We start from the raw sequence: 21,759 nt of genomic DNA, 5'->3' as shown, positions 1-21,759 counted from the left end.
AGTTTCAGCTCAGTTTGGAAAACCTACTGTGAGCAGTGCTGCCACACAAAGAAACCTGCTGCTTATCTGTCATCATGACCTCTTGATCATATGCACTCTACTAGTTGTCCCTGTTAATAGGCCACTATGTCCCTCCAAGATCAAAGGCTTACCACCATCGCCTGAGACTAATAATGTTCCCAGTTTGCAACATGTGTCCTGTGAGGGTAAGACCTTTCCTTTGTCTGCCATATATACCTCATCTGATTTAACATAAGCTATGTATTTGACATATAAATACTATGTTACTGATAACAGAATATGTTATTCAAAATTGTTATTGTTTGAAGTCATTCAACTTGAAATATATCCCAAAAGTTGAGCACCCATTAAACTCAGCGCCTTTAATGTTATTAATCTCATAAAATATATCGGATTTTGTTCTTTTCAACCATTTCTGTATGCATTTTTCATATATAATAATAGTTCTATGGACTTCAATTTCTGGATGTTTCTCACAATAAATAACTGGTATATATTTCAACACTTTCTAAATTTTAGGAAAAAATAGATTGAAAGAGAAAATTTAAATCCATTTTCATCATCTAGAACTGTTAGGTAAAAATGCTATTTAAAATAATAATCTTCAATAAATTAATTCACCCAGGACATAATGTAAACAAATACACCAAATATATTAAATGTGTATTTAAAGATCCAGAAAACAATACAAATACAAATTTTGTACCAACATAACTACACAAAATAATTATAGAAAAGGCTTTTGGTTTCTTAAGTTATCATTAGAAAGACAAAGTGGAATTTTGAAATTTCAGGTAATACTTTTTAAGTTGAAATTTTTACATGTAAATGTGGATAAGTGTGTGGGCTTTTGTGGCATGAACCTGCATTCACATGCCACATGTTTAATTTACTACGTATGAGAGATTAAGTGAATTTCACATTTGGAATTTCATTTCTTCACCTAAATGCAAATATTAACTTCTGTCTCTAGAGAATTCATGACAATTGAATAAAGTCAAGTACCCTGCACATCCTATTTCCTCAATAAAATTATTGTGATAATTTTAGTTATCAATTTAATCAAAAAAACTTCCACAGATTATCCTACAGTAATCTCACTTCTCCAGACTTCATTCTAACAAATCGTTAGCACTACAAAACCCATAATTACTAAACTAATGGTTTGTTACATTTCTGTTTAGTCTTCATATCTTTTGTACATCTTTCAACTTAGACAGCTTGTCATATTTGTTTTCCATCACTCACAGTGCCAAACACAAAAATAGAAAATATTAAAAAATATTTATTAAAAAGCAAGTTGTTACCAAAATTTGTGAAAAAATAAGTTTTAGAAATTATAATTCTTCTGATGAAACATATTTGTTTTGAGATTATTAATATTTTCATACTCATTCAAACATCAAAATATTTTCTTCTTCCTGCTTATTTATCACAACAAAACTAAATATTGGAACGTCAATTGTTTAACCAAATAATGAGCCATGAAAAAAATAGCATGTAGGTTTAGTTAGAGCCTGGTTAGATTTATAATAACACCAAATTTTTCATTAGGTGAAACTGCCCCTAGAAGAAAATATAATTACATATTAAAACAAAAAATATGAGAGAGAAAGGTAGAAAAAAAAGTGGTAAAGAAGCCAGCTTTTCCATTTTGCTATCTACTGATGAAATGCTTACATGGTAAGAATGGGGAGAAAAAACAACTATATCTCTATGCTTAGAGATTCTTAAATATTAATTTAGCAACTTCTTAAGGATTTTAAAGAGCAATAATAACTAGTAATTTCCATTTTAAGCACTGGCTTTTACACCTTCAGGTGAATCCAATACAGTTTGTGATGCTAACTGAATTAGATAAAACTGGTGATATAATTTCCTTTTAGGTAAAGGCTGAGTAAGATCAAGAAGCTCAGTCAGTGCTGTAAAACTCAATGCATTGTTCTATTACTGATTATAATTGCAGAGCCAATTAAATGTGAAACACCGGAATATTTCTCAGCATGACATATATTTCTCCTGGATTGATGTTTATCTAAATATGTCTTCATTTGGCATACAGTAAGTTTAAAAAGAAATTTAATAAACAAAGTTTGGGGCAGATGCTATGAAGAAGTTTGATTTCACATTATTAAAAGTTAAAATTATCTTACATAATAAAACATGAGATGCTACGTATTACCTATGTGTGGCCCTTATGTCACACAGATGTTCAAGATATTCTAGACAATAAACACATAGTAACGTAATAAAAATACTAAGAAAACATTGCCCAGATAAATTTAGAAAGAAATAGTACTTGAACACTACATGTAAGAAGCAGCATCATTTTCCTACATTATTATAGTATAACAAATTAAGAATATTAAATGGCTTAATCATTCACAATTAAAAATTTTCAATAATTGTACTTTTAGTCAAAAAGTTTAACCTATCAAATAAAAATGTTTACATTTTCTAAACACACTCACGGAACTATAAGCAACCCAGGGACATTGCCAGAACTGCTTCTGTTGTCAAGAACAAGATGGCCTAGATTTATTTAATAAAAAGTAACCAGGTGCTTTTTGCTCTACAATGTGATTATATTTAACACTAATAAGGTGTACACTAAAATAGTTAAGACGGTAAATAATATGTAATGTTCTTTTTCCCCATCATTAGTAAAAAATCCACTAGGTGCTAGTGTTTTAAGTAATAATGAACTTTAGGATGATAAATTAAAAAAATGTAAATGAACCTTACATTTTTACGCACAGGCGTGGCTTAAAGCAAATTTAAAAATATTTATTTGTACTTATATCATATAATCTTTATTGAGTAATTTGAATACTTCTTGCTTCAAACTAGTATTCATTTGAATAATAGCAGAATGTTAACGAACGAATAATCCATTCTATTTTCTAGAGTTATCGTCATAAGGATAAATATAAAATAAATTGTCAACTAATATGATATTGAAGAATCAGTGTCTACACACAAAAATAATCTTTTGCTTAAATAAATACTTTGGTCAAGAAAGTAAATAAAAACACTTACTTTTTCAGGACCCTCTATACTCTCATTTCTCTGACCTATTAATTTTATTTTTAATCAGTACTTCCAAATATTTAACAATGTTCAGTGTAGGGCAGTATCAAATTAATAACCTACAAAGGACTTTTGTTAATGTGTATTATTATAAGTGATGTATTATGCAGCATACTGTGCTCTACAATTTTTTTTAAAAAATACACCCTGTTAAATCTCACTCTCTCAGGTTGAAAGACACAATTGAATTATAATATATGGGATTTCAGCAATAAAGTTGCTCATCTTTTACTGTTAAGCATTGTGTCTTGGTCAGTAACCCACTGTCATTGTGGAATGATACCAATTACCAATGACTAAAGCAAGGGGTCGAGGGAGGACAGCTTGCAATGATCCACTTTTACAATATTTAAATATTGTTAATTTTTTACAGGCCTCATCAAGTTGATCATTCTCTTCCTTAAAGAAATGAAAATGATGTATCAATAGAACAAAATTCACATGCCCTAATATAGAATTGGTAGCCATCAATTAGTCAGGCTCTGTCATTTTGCGTTAGTAAAATCCTTTTGGTTTCCACAATAAAAATAATTAATCCTTATACTGTGATCTCATATTTTCATAGAAATGAAAATGATATTTTATCTTTTAATGTAACTGTTCTCACTTTTATATGCATTGATATTGTTAATATCATTATTAATTTTTGGCAGGTGCTATATACATATAAAATATATATATATATTTTTTGGAGACAGAATCTTGCTCTGTTACTCAGGCTGGAGTGCAGTGGCATGATCTTGGCTCACTACAACCTCTGCCTCCTGGGCTCAAGCAATTTTCCTGCCTCAGCCCCCCGAGTAACTGGGATTACAGGTGCATGCCACCACGCCCAGCTAATTTTTGTATTTTTAGTAGAGACGGGGTTTCACCATGTTGGCCAGACTGTTCTCAAACTCCTGACCTCAAGTGCACCACCTGCCTCAGCCTCGCAAAGAGCTGGGATTACAGGCGTGAGCCACAGTGTCCGGCCGGCAGGTGCAATATCTTATAATTTTATCACTGGAGCAATAAGTAATAGTCATTGTCTTAATTTAATTGAAATGTCGACATTGCTAAAATGTTCCTAACACTAACACTTTTCATCTTTTTCCTTTGCCAAATATTTATTCACTGAAAGAAAATACGTTATGATGCGTCTTTGGCAAAGCATACTTATATTTTCCTGTTATAGCTAGACATCAAAATATGCCGTAATAGGTACCAACGAAGAAACATGTTGTAATAATATACTCATGGTTTGCTTACAAAGGTGTTTCTCAAATAAACACTTGCTTTCACGGACAAAAAAAAAAGTGTTTGATGAATCTTCAAGAAAGCATGCTTACATATCTTCTAAAACTGGAATTGTAAATCTGTGTAGTATGAACCAATGTAGAAAGAAACGTGGTAATAACATATGCTCAGTTTGTTTAGAGTTTCAGTTGTTATTATTTTATCTATAGCAACAATAATAGTAATAATAATAATTATATCTTATGTTTTATTTATTTTACCTGAATCAATATTTCAAAAATAAGGACAATTGTAGCTAAATATATTATTACAAAGTTTCACTTAGGAAATTTATTAACTATTCTGATCTTGGACAATTTAATTTCTACTTTAATAGATAATGCATATCCACATAGAATTAAGTGCTTTTGACAATATAAGCCAGTATCACAATGCTTCAGCATTCATAAACATTTTATGATAATTTATGTTACTATGTTCATAAAATTATAGACCTTTTTTCAATTTGTACTTTATGCACTTTTATTATGAAGCTCGTTCATACACATTTCTATCTTTTATACAGACATAAAGATAACATGTATTGTGCTTTAAAAGAAATACATTTAGTGTAAATTTTGGGTTTAACCGAAAATACATGTACTAACCAATATATTTTCAGTTTTCAAAATAAATAATGGTAAGACTCTAAATAAAAGTTCAGATATTGCATTTATATTATTACATAATGTGAAATACATATTAATATTTTAATATATTTTATGAACTTATTTTTTGCATGAAAAAATTATTTTATTGCAAAAATTTTGATATAGGAGATGTTATTATCAATCAACAAAAATAATTCAAATCATTTGATTTTGGAATTTGCTTAAGGCTTAAAATTATTTCATCTCTACTATGATGGTCCATTTCATTATCACAACCTTGGAAATATCAGAATTATTTTTTAATTTATAGAGCTCTCATGCAATATTGTATAACATAAAAATATGAAAATATAGCATAAAAATAGCACCATAAAGTGAATATCTTCAGAAAGAAAGTTAGTTTACATACACTAACTCTGAAGCAAATGATGATTGAAAACATACACGATTTTTTCGCAGGAGTTCTTTTTACATTAGATTCGATATCACATATTCTAACAAGTGAAATCTCTATAGTTTTATAATCACTGCTGATTTTGATTTAAATCATTACTCTTATATTTCTGCAGTTTGGAGTAAGTTAGTCGTACCCCAAAATAGACAATTATTATAAATTATAATGAAATGAGTGAAGCACAATATTGCCATTATTTGTATATCTTTAATTAGTCAACTAGTTTGCAAAATAAATTTTTAATAAGTAGTGATCCCCAAAAACTTAAGTATAAAAATTGATTCCTATGTATGTTATTCTTTATATCAGATGCTTCAGGAAATTTGAGATGAGAGCAAAATGGCAAATGATGAAAACACACAGAGTACTAGACTTTGTTTTCAGTCAATAAGTATAAATCCTTTTATTGGTACCTATCAATGATAGGTAAGTGATCAGAAAATTTGTCATAACCAAATCTCAGTAGACTGCTGAGAATGAAAGCACTGAACTTTGGCACCCTTTTTTCTTTCATGCATCTTATCCATAAATGCCAAATTTCATAAGCAGTTTCTTGGCCTTTCTGTGGTTTATATAGTAGGGACTTGCTCTCCTGTTTTAAAAGCTATGATACGTTGTTCCCAGCATCCTCTTCACTAATCAATGACCACTTCTGTACCCGAGGTTCTTCTCAGCTAAATATTACAAAAAGAGGTATACCTACTTGATAAAAGCATAGTTTTTTCTTCTCCAAGACCATTTGCATTTTAGGAATAATTTTAAAACACCTAAGTGACTGAATAACTAATGAGAACACTGAAGACACAGAGGCAAAACTAGGGAAAATAGTTATTTTAATTATTTTGTAAGCCATATCTTATATGTTATTATCAATTTCTTCCACTTCCTTCATTTTTGAAGACATTAAGAAAGGCTAGAAAAAGAGTTCCTTTTTGGTAAAATCCTCATTCTGCAAAGAATTGGCAAACTTTAATTGCTTCTGGAGAGTAAAATAAAGTTAAGGGTACAAAAAGATAAAGAAAATAGGAAGGTTCTTTAGGTAAAGTATATTTTGTTTCGCAATTGTGATTTTGGTATTTTTATTTGTTGGCTTTTGGGTGGAATTGGATTCAGAGGATGAGGTGGGGTCATGGAAATATAAAGAGACTAAATTATAAAATGTATTCACAATATTTACATCAGACAATAGGATTGCATCTAAAATTTGTGTGGAAAGTTATTCTGATGTCTTCATAAATTTGCCCGTATTTGATTCTCCTTAATTTTTCCTGTAGATTTGTGATACCCCAACATATCTGAGGATGAAACTTGTGTTGAAAGTTAGAAAGAATTTAAACCAAGGGAGAGGTGATTGATAGACTATTTCTTTGGATATAATAGAGATAGAAAAAAACCTCACCAAAATGGAAGAATTTTCCACGAAATAGGAACCTGATTTTACAACATATTATGTATACATTGTAAATTATTTTGTTTTCCTTACAATTTATTTTGCTTAATATGTTAGAAAACTCAGAATAGTAGTAGAAAAAACCAGAGGGAGATGAAAATAAATTTATAACCATTAATAGTCTACAAAATAGATGAATCTGACATGGGTAATCGAGAATTAACTACAACTCTATTCAACATGGTTCTTCTATTATCTTCTTACTAGGTGATAATCTGATTTTACATAACAACGGGGACAAAATCAATTTAAATGAATAATACTTTCTTCATCTTATATTAAAAGAGTACATAGGTCAAAAATAAGAATAAGTTTTGTTAATATAACGTTTTATCAGCAAAAAAATAGCATTTACAATTAAGATAAGTCTTTTCTGGTTGAATTGCATATTATATAAGATTGATCCATTAATTTCTCCTTTGTTTCTTCTGTACAATATGGATTGTACTATCTACTGTTAGTTTATGTTACAATAAACAGTACATAGTAGAATATAATTTCAAATGCATTGGACTTGACATATGCTGACTATTCTTTCCAAATCATTTGCACATACTTTCAAACATACATACACATATATTCAGTTATTATAAATTGAAGAATAAACTTTAAATTGCAGAATGTTATGCTTTCAATGAATAGCAGACCTCTTTATGTTTATATGCAAACTCAATCAACTAATTGGTTATTGTTATTATGTCTTATATTGGATTCAGTTTCCTAACACTAATATCTTAATATCATATATTATTTGTGAAAGTTAAATATGTCTTAACAGTAAACACTACTAAGAAATTTCAGGACTAACAGGTCTTCTTTATTTCTTATGACAATTTATGTGTGTAAAAGAGTCACAGTGGTCATTCTATCTTATTTCTAAATTTGGTTTTCTATGGAATATAACTACATTCAATTTTTTCACTTTTAAGTAAGGTTTTCACCTATACTTAATATTATGCTATGTATAATTAAAAGCACAGGTTTTAATTATATTACTTTCAATATTTAAAAAATATTTAAATCTAAAGATTATATAAATTTAAAGTTTATCAAATTGTTAAATGTGTGATTGAAACAGACAATGCTTGCTATGTGCTTAAATGTGCAATTAAAGTTATTACATTTACCTACTTCATCTCTATTGGACATAGTCTATTACACCATCTATCAGTGTTTGTCTAATTTAGCATCTTTGGGTTTATTAATTTTTGCCTGGAGCTGTATGAAATATACTTGATTAACAAAGTGATATGTGAAGAGGAAAAACCAGTAGCTTTATAAGAAAGCAGAATTTTTCAGTCTCTGGGGAAAAAAGTATAATTACAAGCTATTAGAATTTTGCTTATGTCTAATTATGCCACTTAACATTTTATGAAAAATATTATAACATATTTATAATAACATAATTTTTTTAAATAAAAAATGACTTATTTAAAGTTTTATTTTATAGTATTATCATACACATTTGAAAAGAAGGAATAAATACATACATAGCCATATTATATTTGAGAAAAGGGAAGAAATTAATAATATTACATGAAAAGGGAGTTGTCTTAATTACACAGAAAAAAATTATAACCCACAATTTTTTTGAAAAAGTGGACAACATCATAAGGAGGAGAAAAAGTAGAATAATAATCAGATATTAATCTAAAACATACTGAAATTACTAACAAATAGGTGGTTTTTATTTTGTTTATCCATGAATTTATTATTCTCTTCCCTCAGATTTACTGAGTAGTTAATATCAGAACATTAGTCTTAATACAACAGGGGTTGTAGTACGCTGTATACAACACTAAATAACGCTGTTACAACACGTGAATCACAGAATTCCTCTCCTTGAACAGTATGCACAATTGGAAAATTACAAGGCTGTGATATATTTTCAACATATTGTTGAAGAAATTCCAAATACATAAATAATCTGTGCCATTTATTCAAACAAGTAATGAGTTCCTGCTAGGCCAAACTATATGCTGAAAAGACAAAAAAAAAGATCTCTCCTTTTCAAAGCCATCACAGTGGAGGACGTTCTTACCTAAACTCTTAACTAAAGATATGTAGAGAGAGAGAAAGCAAGAGAGGGTCATGTGAGAGCTCCTTACAAAGTGTGGCAGGTGATTTATGACCTGTATTAAAATGGTTAGAAATAAGTTGTTGAACACAAACTTTGCAAGAAATATGAACTTGTAGATGAATCATAGGAGTTAACTAATTTATCAATGACAGAGATGAAAGGAGAACATGAACACAAATGAAAGCAAGGAGTTAAAGAGCTTATAAGCACTTAAAAAAGTGTCAAATGAAATAATTAATGCATTTTAGAAATAATCAAGAGTCTTGTGTACCCAGATTGATTTCCACACAATTTTATCTACATATATGTTTATTTACATATAACAATCTAAAGAAATTGAATGAGAACAGTTTAGAAAGAGCCAGGTTTTATTAAAAAGGCAAACTCTGAGTTCATCTTGAATTAGTTAAATTAACAATTATGCCAAAGTGTTTTTGGGGTGTTTGTCTGTAAGATTTGCAAAAAAATTTTTGCTCTTTATAGGTTGGTAAATGTTCATACAGTAGCATCAGTGAGTATAAATTTTTCAAATATTTATTGTATTTCAAATAATTCTAATCAACCCTTAGAGATGACTACAACATTTTGATTATAAAATTTAGAGAGCTAAAGACTTGATTATAGAAAGTTATATTATTTACTTCATTTTATATCATTATGTATATTATATAAATATATATCATATTTTCTACATGACAAATCTTCAGATACAGTCTGTTTTTCTTCTTAATAGTACCAAAATTAGAGCATGAATAGCAAAATATATATATGATACATACCAGAAAATTGATAGCAGATACTGTGATTTGCCTGTTTCCAAATGCTGGAGAGTTGAAAAAGAATATGTCATGCAGATACTCATAGTTTGGATTGTCAAATATATAGACATAATTCAGGCAGTATTTATTGGGTATAAATTCTATAATCAATAGAAATGTCTAGTATGTAATTCACCTTTTGGGATGATACTTTTGCAATCTAAAGTGTTGACTTTTTTTTCACATGTACTTTTGTTATTAACATAATGATATTTAAATTACAAATGGAATATATTATTAATTTGTATTATTAAACTCCTTGAAGGCAGATTTAGAATTTGTCCCATTTTAAAAGCACATTTAAGTATGGCCAAGCATATAATGGCACCACAAAATAACCTCATTTTTAATGTTTAACAATAAAAAGGAAAATGCTGATTATAGTCATTTGTTTTCTACATTGATGTTTTGTAACAGGTAGAATTATAAGTATTTTATATTTTTATTATAACAAATATATGATGTATTACTTGCCTGAACTTAAAATAAAAAAAGTAGGTTAAGTTCCAAAGGGCAGATAAAGAGTAATGTAGAAAACACCATTTAAAGCAATGTTCTAAAGGCAGGGTTGCTCATTGTAGAAAAGTTGGAATATTCAATAATAATAAAAATAGAATTATTTGATAAACCTATCATCATATTTATTAACAGTTGCATTCCTATCTTCTCGTTTTATGTACGTGAGCATGTAAATTGTATTTAAATAAACACATTTACATCTACACATAAAAATATTATCCCTCATTTTAAAATGTGCGTTTTTCACCTAACAATATGTTTAAAGATTTCTCAATAGTATTAAACACTCATTGTCATAACGGTAATTGAATCTTCATAATAATGCAAGACATGGCTAGCTCTTAAAACATTAATTATAGAATGGCTGAAAACGTCACTTTAATTTTATGTGTGACAAATAATACTGCTTTGAACATCTTTATGTATAAATCTTTTACTAAATTTTGTTTTCTTGAGCTAGAAATTTAAAAGCATATTTTAGTTAAAAGTTATATAAATATTTTGCATAGATATATATTCATAGAATATATATATACAAACCATATGTACATGAATTGGAAGTCTTGTTTTTATGAAGTTTATATATCTAATAGTAAAATAAAAAATATTAGCAGAGAACATTTAGGAAATAGAGAAAAGTAGTAAGGGAAAAGAAAATGGACTAAAATCTCATCAACCTTAGAAAACCAGTGAATATTATTATTTTCCCCTTTGACATATTCATATATGTTGTATATTTTTATAATATTTGATATAACAATTTTGTAACTTACTTTTCTCTTAATGTTGTACCAATTTTGCCATATAATTAAACATTCTGCTTTTGCCAAATCACAATTGGTTGCTATGCATCTGTATCAGCCATAATTCTTTTATTTATACCTACTATTCAATGTAACTTTACTCATTCAACTATAGTTATCAAGAATTAGCATGACAGGCACTGAACTTTGTGCTTGTGAGAAAGTACACACAAAGCCAAAGTCAATCTTAATTGAACTTATAGTCTGACCCGGAAAAGTACTAATCACATGATAACAAACGGAAGTTTGCAAAATTGATAAGTGCTACTATACAGATCTATGTAGTATTTAATAAAATAACTGAAAAGGATATTTTGTAATCTGGGAGGATCAGGGAGGATTCTTCCGAGTACACAATTAAGCTTTGATTTATAAAAATGAATACACATTAGTATAGAGAAGAGAGGGTTCAAAGCACATTAGGCGGAGTACAGTAAACATATGCCTTATTCTTATTTTTAAATGAAAATGAATAATGATGTGATAAAAACAAGTATCGAGTGAAGAGTCTAATAATATTTTTCATATTTATTTCCAAAAAAACAAAGTTATAGGTAGTGCAAAGAGAAAAAACTTTCTATTAGTCATTATAACACTTATTAAAATGTTTAATAATATTTTATAATCTGTATAATGTTTCACATTTAGATAGGTAAAAATAACCTAATAGGCCATTATTCTTTGATTATGTTGATAGTAGACATTTATATATTAAGATTTTTGAACATATACATTCTGATTTGGGTATATTAAAATGTTCCTGCCATTGGGCAGTTTTACAATTTTGATAATGTATTTCATTTACTTGTATTTAACTATTATTCAAGAAGTATGGAAAATAAACTCTCTAGTAGAATATGTGTTGGAAATATGTATACAACATGCTGTTTTTCAATTAAGTTAGCTTTTGTATATTAATATACAGATGCTATTAACTTTATGCAGCCAAATTTGATGAGAATAGATTGTGGTGAAAATTGTGATAAAAGTCAAACACTGTTACCACAGAGAATTCTGAAAGAAGTGGGAAAAATACCAGTTGGCATAGAGAGCAAAGAACAGCAGTGTAAACTATGATGAAAAAACAACAACAGAAAACCAGAGAAAATAATAATCATGGAAGTAATGTAAGAAAAAAATCCTGAATTAAAGACTTAATTATGTATGTTGAAGGAGCATATCTTATATAAAGTGAAAGTACAGAATATGTGATTAAAGATTAAACAGGTAAAGTCCAAAAGTCCAGTAACTTTTTTTCTAATTTTGAGGATAAAATGAGGGAAACTATGTTGTAAGCATGCATGATTTAATGAAAATTTTCAAGAGGAACAATATAAAAATTGGATCAATTGTCTGTTTTGTAATCTTAAGCAGATGGATTTAATGCGGCAAAGTAAGTTATATTAAAACAAAAATTAAAAGAATTACTGATTTGTTTAATTGAAGTGTTTCATTTCATCTTCCTTAAATATGATTATTTATTAAGATTATACCTGCTTTGCTGAAAACAGCTTTAATATATACTATTTTCTTTTTTGTTACCTTGTCATAATTGCTCTTTAATTATTATTATATATTTTACTGTTAAAATAATTTAGGAAGTGTTTTTAAATATCACCTCATTTTGTTTTTAAGAATTTTTTTGTGCTTATATCGTACTTTTAAGGTTTATTTTATCTCACCTAAAGATAATGTAGTTTGTGCTATTTGTGCTTTGTGAGTACAGAATTGAATTTTTATGATGCAATATATAAGCAATTTCTAAAATTAAAATAAATCTATTAATTATAATCAAAGTTTTGAAATGGGAAAATATTCTATTAAAGACTTAGAAAGTGATAAGAAATGAAAGGGAAGTTTTTTTGCAGCATAAATATAGAAAAGAGTGAAATTTTACAGAAAAAAACAATAAATGGCATAAGCATGGAACAAATTAGAGAGAGTCTCTGGGTCCTGTTATTTGTCAACAATGTGTGTTAGGTATCCTAAGCCCATATAACTAATAGTTTAAGAAATAGGAGTCTCTACTACCTGGATCAAAACTCAAGATAAAGGTGATATGCTCATTTTTGTGAAGGGGATCTCCATGATGATGTCTATACAGAATTTATGTAACTGGCTGGCTGTGGATTGGCTAACCTCTTGCACAGTTTACTGTTATCTGTATCTATGCTATAGATTATTTTCCAGTTATTTGCTGAGTAAATTTGGAAAATCTGCCTACATTTTCTAAAGTTTAGATATTCATCTGTAAAGTGGGAATACAAACAGTATAATTTTCATGAGGATTCAATGAGATAAAATGTGCCAACAATTTAGCATTGTACCTAATAGGAAGCCTTAATAAAAGTTAATTTATGCTTTCTCTATTAAAGGAAAAAGCAGCTTATTCTATCATATACTGTTTTAGAAGTCACATTATTATTTAGCATGATTTAACTGAAGCATAACAGCTGTATCTCATGTATATTACAACCATGTTAAGTGTGGACTTCCTAGACAAGATATTCATTTTCCACTTGTCATCAGTATTAAAATGCTATAATATGTTTTCACAGAATTTGAGTCCTACTTATATCTTATGCATTTAAAGATCTTGAGCATAGTGAAATTATCTTTTCATGGCATCATTTTTCTAGCCTTCAATGGGAAATATTAAAGCTATAAAATAATGTTTTTAATTAAAAATAAATAGCATATTTACAGTTATTAACAAATAGTCAGTTTTCAATAAATGTTTTACGTATATTAACAAAATTAACTACTATTTTGTAACCAATATGGAAATGAAGCATTTTTCAGAAGTGTATCTTATTAACATAGTCTGGAGCAATACTTCTATGTTCTAACGTTGTAAAGGTAATAAGTACATCTTATAAAATATTTGAAAAATCAGAAGATACAGAAAATTTTCACTTTCAATATTCATAGTTAATTGTTAGTATTAAGACCAGCTGAAGTTTTAATCATTAAAATCAATGACTCTTCACTTCCCAGACTGAACTTGTTGGTTTTGGCAAAGACCCTGCACATTGCAATTCTCTATATTACAACTTCAGCCAAGAAATAAAAGGAAGTTTAAGTTATTTTCTAAAATTTAAAATAAAGTTTGAATATACCATTTATTTTAAACTTTGTAAACACCAGAAATAGCCCACAAAAATAATTGTCAAATAAATGAGAAATCATTTAATTATTGAGCTTTACATTGTGTGCCTTATGTGCTACAGTAAAAGCTGAAGAGAGAAAAGTCCACATTGAAGGAAGAAATGAAATTCCTTGATCAGGGCAAACTTTTTCCTTGAAGATTAAGAACCAAGGAATTAGGTTTCATCCAGTGTACATTCAACCAAATGTTTCATCTGAGTCAAGAGCCATGATATATTAGTAAATCAAATCGTAAATAGAAACTGATATGTCACAGAAAAATTGGCCCTATTTTTTGTTGAATTATATTTAAAAGAATAATTAAATGTTTATCATTTACTTGTAAAATATCTGATAGCTGATTAGTATATGATTGTATAATTATACAATAATTTTATCTTTAATTGTTGTTTTTTCATTTTATTAGCTGTTTTTTTGGAGGTTTACAACCTACTGATATTTTTGGTGGTTCGTGTAGAAACAAAATAAATAAAAATATTTGATGAGTCAAATTGGTCTTGTAGGCCTACATAAACATTTAAAGAAATATGATATGAAAGCAATTTAAAATGAATTGTTTCATTTTTTACTTATTCCTTTATGTATGTCATTTAGAATAGAGTTTTTAGGTTGGTCCTTTAGTATAAGGTTAGTTAAGAAGAAACCCTACATACATGGTGGTGTATATAGTGGATGATTAATGTAGTAGGCAATCCAAGAAGTAAATCCCCAGTAAAAGGCACAACTCTGCAAACAAAACAAAACAAAACAAAATAAAAGTTAGGAAAAATATGTAATATATATTTCAATTGTGACATACATTTATATTACATGGATGTCACAATTTGAAATCACCACATACATTTATATTAGACACTGCAGCATTTATATGTAAAATGGTACAAATTGTCTAAACTAAATAAACGGAATATTTATTTGCCCAATGTAATAGTGAGAGAGGAGCCAGGTAGGGGCTGGTTAGGCAGGCAGAGAGGGAGGGTCTCAGAAGAGGGACAACACCTGTGGGACTGTGCCTGCACTGCCCCTGTTATGGAGTTAACAGGACAAAATATGGTTAAGGATTTCTTGTTATAGCAAGATATTTGCTCAAAAGGGACATTCCAGCCACCCGCAGAGGCACAGACAAGGACCGAGGGTGTCCTAAAACGATCCTGACCACATTATAATGCTATTAGCATTGTGCTTTAACCCTCCCTGCTCCATGGGTTTCACTTAGGCACTCATGAGTAATAACCAAGATGGAGTAGCTATAGCCAAATCCAGGCATGCACAGATGCAAAACCCCAAGGGGAATTTTACCACTCCCCTTAGGGTAGAACCCACAAAAGACTTCCTTGTCTGTGCCACATAAAAGACTGAGGACTCAGACCCATTTCTTACAACCCTCTTCATGTCCCTTGTTGCTGCTGAGAGCATTTCTATTGCTTAATAAATGCTACTCTGCCTTACACACTCTCTGGTGTCCATGTTCCTTATTCTTCTTGGTCGTGGGACAAGAACTCAGACCTCACTAAACTAAGGAATAAGGAGACTGCAACATATTGGGGGATTGCTCGGGATCGTGGGAAGGGTGAGTAAGAGCAGACTTCTTTTACTTTCATTTCCAAGAGCTCTTGGCTCTCTTTATTATATGAAACCAAACAAAACACTGGGCCTCTGTCAGTCAGTTAAGAGTGAATAGCATGGCTGTTGCTCCTACAAGACTCAAAAGACAAGCTTACCAATGAGGACTTTGTCAAAACCTCTTCATCCGTGGGTGTTGGGAATGTTTATTCTGTTCCAAACCAGTTTCCCTTCATGGAGCTCTAGCCGTTGTGTGGGACTTAGAAGGATATCCTGGGGCAACTGAAGGTATCTGGCTGAGGCTATATCTTGATGTTACGCAAAGGCCTTTGGACTGGCTCCAGTCCCTGACAACCCATTAGGGTGTTGGATAAAGATTTCCAGTATTTTATATCACATTTTCTTTCTTTTGAGACTATCATCGTTGCTCTCCCTTCTTTATATTCAATGTTATGTATGTTTTTGCAACCAGGAGAGATAATATTATTGGGAAAATTGAGTAGCTTGCTTACTCATCAGAAGTGTAACCCAGAACAATGTTGCTTTTACCTGTTCTTAGAACAAGGGATATATAAAGATTTAGAGAGTTTCCTTTCTCCAGTCAAGGAGACCCACTGGCACTGTAAAGGAGGCTATTTCTCCCTGGGTGACTATTCTCCTCTCCATCTAGTCTGCTTCTTATTTCCATGAGAGAAGTCAGCACTTCTCAGCAAGCATTGAAGTGTGCACTATGTGAGAAATCAATTTTCTTCTCCTAGGAGGCTTATTTTGAGGGATGCTCACCAAGCCCCAAACTCCTCTCTTTCAAACCTCTGTCTGAAAAGAATTTGGACACAAAGTTACAGGCTAACATTCCAAACTTTGCCAAGGTGCCTGACAAGGCAAAGATTTGTTTCTGTGGAGAGCTCTATAGGTCCTATGTCTGGGGGAGCCCTAATTCCCTGGTTACTAGCACACAGAATTAGCCAAGCCAACCCCTATATTTTCAAAGACACCTATTCTTCCTCCAAGTTTAACAACCCCTGGGCAGGAAGAAGGGGCTAGTTTTGGAGGTCAGTCACTTTCATTTCCTTGAATGCTATGATCTGGCTCTGTCCATTACCTATCAGTGAAGGGATGCTCTTTAAAGATTTAAGGACACCCCCCACCCTTCATTAATGTTTCTTGTCCCAGTTCAATTACTTCAAGGTATTTTCCAAGTTTCAAGTGGGAAGCTTTGGGTATGAAGCTCAAAAGAAGAAATAGATCTGAGGGACCCCAAAGGTGGTCAACACTGGAGATCTGGGGTGCAGCATAGGTAAGTGTGACTATTCCTACCTTCCAGCCCTCCTGGTCTGTTGTTGGAGGTCACACTTGCATCCACAGGTGACACCTATAAAGGTTACTGGGACCCAGAGGATACAAGGACGAGGAGAGGAGAAAGGAGATGCCTTTTCTCTCTCTCTCCCCATCCAAGTTCACCCTAAAAGTGGAAGACAGACCAAAGGATGCCTTTTCTCCCCTCTCTTTCCATATGTGTAACAATCCGTCTTCAGCCTGCACTCCCCTTAAGAACAACCTGGATCACTGGGACTCCTTTTACCCTCAGACCCTAATGTTCACTCTGGGCAAGCCCCAACATCACTCTTTTATAGAGGCCTTCCAGAATTTAACCCATGTATATAAACTGTTCTAAAAGGATGATACGTTACTCTTAAATCAAACTCTGACCACTGCTGAGAAACAAGCAGCATTGCAAGCAGTAAAGAAATTTGGATATGAGCTTCATATCTCACATAATACCAGAGACAGGGGAAGGCCTTATCCAGTTGGAAAGACAGCAGTACCGTTGAATGACCTAAATAGGCTTCTAATGATAATATGGGAGAATGGAGGAGAAAACACTTTCAAATGTGCATACTGGAGGACTTACGAAGTACTAGAATTAGGACCACATGAGAATCCCTCTGCCTTTCTGGAACAACACCCTCTCACAGCCTGAAAAAGCCAGAGCAGTTATCTCCCCGTTCCTCCTAATGGCAGTTAGGGTTAACACTCCAGAGTGGGGAATGAGAGAGGAGGTAGGTAGGGGCTGATTAGGCAGATAGAGATGGAAGGTCTTGCAAGAGGGACAATGCCTACAAGAACACACCTGAACCACCCATTATGTAGCTGGCAGAAGGAAATGTGGTTAAGAATTTCCTCTTATACCAAGATGCTTACTCAGAAGAAACTCTCCAGCCACCTGCGCAGGTACAGACAAGAACTGAGATGCATACTAAATTGATCCTGATCCTGAACTCATAGTGCCATTAGCATTGTGGCTTAACCTTCCCCCCTCCACAGGTTTTCGTTAGGCACTCATGAGTAATAGCCAAGATGGAGTATCTATGGCCAACCCAAGGCATGTGCCAATGCAACAACCCCAGGGGGATCTCTACCCCTCCCCTTAGGGTGTAAGCCACAGAAGACTTCCTTGTCTTTCCCACATAAAAGGCCCAGAATTTATCCCCATTTCTGGCAACCTTCTTCAGGTACCCTCTAGCTGCTGAGAGCTTTTATGTTGTTTAATAAATCCTACTCTGCCCTAATCACTGTCTGGTGGCCATGTGTCTTAATTCTTTTTGGTTGTGAGACAAGAACTCAGACTTCACTAAACTAAGGCATAAGGAGATGGTAACAGAAGCATTTTACAAATACTATTTTGATATCACTGAGAAAATGCATTTCTTTGCTCCACTTGTACTAATATTAATGGATATTTGTGATATATGTCAAGTTAACAGAATATTTTAGAAAAATTTGGTGAGAATTATTTTATAAGTAGTAAATATAAATGAATTACTAAAAATAAAACATAAATTATCAATTGCATAAGATACACTAATATTTTTCCAACAATTAGTGAATTTAAAAAATAAATTATTTGATAATTGGTAGTAACACATGTTGATTGACTGGAATGGAAATGGCTCGGATTTAGGAGTTGTAGTCTATAATGGTGATCTTGAGCTGATTTGATTAATTGTAATATCTTCTATTAAAAAAGCAGTCCTAAATGACTTCTGAGGTCTCAGAATTTCAGTTTACTACTTCACTGCAATGACAGCAATAGAATGGCTGTTCTGTTGCGATATTACAAAGCAGATATTTGACAAAAAACAGGACACTTTTTTTACAGACAAACCTTTTTTTGAAAATAGACTTTAAATTGAAAAACAAAATTTAGCTTAAATTGAAAATTGAGTTTCAACATGTTGTCTAATGTAATTTTCCATGTCAATATTTTATATATTTTTTCATGTTTTGGTAGTTATTTGATAGTTCATAACTGTTGCGTTCACAATTTCTAGAAAAGCAAACACACTAGCATCATATTGACAACTGCCATAGTAATGGAATATAGTATCACCATTTTAATCCCACACAGATGTATATTTGTAGGAACGTTCTTATATGATATTCTTGTCTACAAGTGGCACTCAAATAATCTGAATTCAATGCTTAGTATTACCAAAATTAAAAGATTCCTAGGAGTATCTAGCTTGTCTTGTAATATGAGGTAATGACAAATCTTTCTACAGGGTTAAGTTCAAATTAAATATATCACGCAAAAAGAGTGGCATTTTAGGAAAAGAATGTTTATGTATACTTATACAATTAAACATGAAAATCTAAGTTTCAGAAGGAAACAATGATTAAATATTTTGCAAAGGATCCAACATATAAAATGTCTCAATCATTATTAAAAACACAAAGCATCCTCACCATTATCAAATTTTTCAAAGGTGTGTGTCCTGCAGAAACTTTGTGAACAAATAAGGTTTCCAAAAGGTATCGGATGTAGTGTATACAATGACAGAAGCAAGCCAAGCTGGAAAAAAAAATGAAACATAAACATGAAAATCCTTTTGAAGTTCTGGCTTGCCTCATGCATGATACATTTTAATTTTTTTAGTTTAATATGCTAGCTATTAGGAAACATTGTTTCTGGTAGCTAAAACACAAATACTTGCTTTAATATTTTATTTTCACAATTTTCTAAATTTAGTAACAAAAGTAGCTGTTATAAGAGTCTCTATAAATTTACTTCTGATGACATTAGAAATATTTTATAATACCAGTCATAAACTGTTATGCTCACACCTGTCCCAGGAGTGGGTATAAATATAATAATTGCAAATATGTTCATATCAAAATACTTCGACTGAAACAGACAATTTACAAGTTTTAAAAATATCCAAAGCCTAGTTGGAATGTATTTGACATTTTATAATAGTCAGAATAACTTTTTAATTGTCTGGTTGTCCTTTAGCAAGTACTAAGATTGAGAAAATTTAAATTGCATTTTCTGTGCAGTAATAATGTAGCTCTGTGCTTTGTTTTTGTTTTGTTTGTTTTTTCCTACCTAATTTTGTCCCTTTGTGTGTTTGTTTGTGTTGCTGTACTCTAAGTTACCACCTCTTCTTATCATTTTTATATAATTACTATCTTAAAAGTAAACGAAAATGTGATTGATTTACAGCAGTATATTTTTCTGGGTATACTATAAACAATGTATTTTTCATGAAGATTTGTACCTATTTTGTTACATATAAAAATGTGAAATCTCAAAAACTTTGGTTGCTATTAAAAAAATCAATACGGATCAAAGATGACCTACTTTTTGTGCATTGTTTTTGTTTTTAGAGACAGGATCTTGCTCTGTTGTCCAGGCTGCAGTGCAGTGGCATGATCTCTCAGTCTTAAACTCTCAGGCTCCAGCAATCCTCCCACCTCAGCTTCCTGAGTAACTAGACTACAGGACCATGCCGCCATGCCTGGCTAATTTTTTTGTATTTTTTGTAGAAATGGGGTTAAACCTTGTTGCCCAGGCTAGTCTCAAACTCCTGGGCTCACATAATCAACTTGACTGGGGTTCCCCAACTGCTGGGATTACAGGCATGAGACACCGCATCCAACTGATGACATACTTTAACCAGTAAAGGTTGAACATAAAAATCAGCATATCATTTACTCTATATAATAATAAAATTAGACATTGAGTTTATTTATACGTTTGGGAGTTGATTTTAGTGGAAATGATTTCTGGTATGAGTAGGGTGACTTTAGGAAAAACAAATAATTAAATAAACACTAACCTGGTTAAGTCAGCAGCAAATTTATCATTCATTAATTCGTAAAAACAAAACTGTGAACCTATTATGTAACATAAATGTATTATGTGGTGCAGATACCTATAAGTATAATGGCAGACAAATTCTGAAAAAGGTGAGAGAGCAAGCATCATGAATATCTGGGGGAAGAGCTCTCTAGAAAGTCAGACAAACAAAAGCAGAAGTCCAGATACAAGAAGCTGCCTTGTGAGCACACAGGGTAGTTAAGGAAATTGGTATCTCTCCTCATTTTATTGTTCTTTTGTAGAAGTAGTTACAAAAACCCTTGACTAATAAAATTTTTTTGTTTTATAATAAAGCAGCAAAGTAGCAGAGCCCTAAGTGAGAAATTTTGGTTCAAGCTATGATTTCTCTAAATTAGTACATTCACTTATTTTATATTACACCGTGAGAGCATAGAAACCTCGATAGATACAGCTAGAGACTTAGTTTATATATATGCCATCATGCACATCACTGCTAACTCACCAAGTCTGATTTTATTTCAAAATATTATTATTCTACTTAATTATGTTTAACTTCCAAACACTGATTATTTTTTGTGGATTGCTAAATTAACTGTAAAACCATAAATAGGCATGAATCCAATTCTTTTTCCCAACCAAAGTATTGATAAAATCTTATTTATTTTAAATCAAGTAAGGTTCAGGTTATGAGGGCACAGCACAGAAAAGCACAGCTTCAACTTTACAAATAACAAGGGAGGCATGGCGCTACACCAGGTTTCTGGTTTCTGTTGAAGAAGATAAGG

At 31.2% G+C, this 21,759-nt stretch overlaps 1 protein-coding gene across 7 annotated transcripts in view; it reads right to left on the bottom strand.

Moving 5' to 3' along the window:
• Positions 1-21,759, bottom strand: part of TECRL (trans-2,3-enoyl-CoA reductase like) — a 136,187-nt gene that overhangs the window by 14,667 nt on the left and 99,761 nt on the right. For 6 of the 7 annotated variants that reach the window (XM_016951640.3, XM_016951638.2, XM_016951637.2 and 3 more), the window contains 3 exons: positions 19,600-19,705; positions 14,943-15,015; positions 9,761-9,804 (listed from right to left, as the gene is read on the bottom strand). In XM_016951640.3, the coding sequence (XP_016807129.1) occupies positions 9,761-9,804; positions 14,943-15,015; positions 19,600-19,705 (223 nt within the window). The remainder of the gene's footprint in view (positions 1-9,760; positions 9,805-14,942; positions 15,016-19,599; positions 19,706-21,759) is intronic. The other variant, XM_016951639.3, reaches the window with a different exon arrangement.

Source organism: Pan troglodytes, chromosome 3 (genome assembly GCF_028858775.2).
Source record: "Pan troglodytes isolate AG18354 chromosome 3, NHGRI_mPanTro3-v2.0_pri, whole genome shotgun sequence".
In the NCBI taxonomy this organism is placed as follows: domain Eukaryota; kingdom Metazoa; phylum Chordata; class Mammalia; order Primates; family Hominidae; genus Pan; species Pan troglodytes.
The sequence above is the reverse complement of the archived record's forward strand: the minus strand, read 5'-3'. Positions and strand labels throughout refer to the sequence as shown.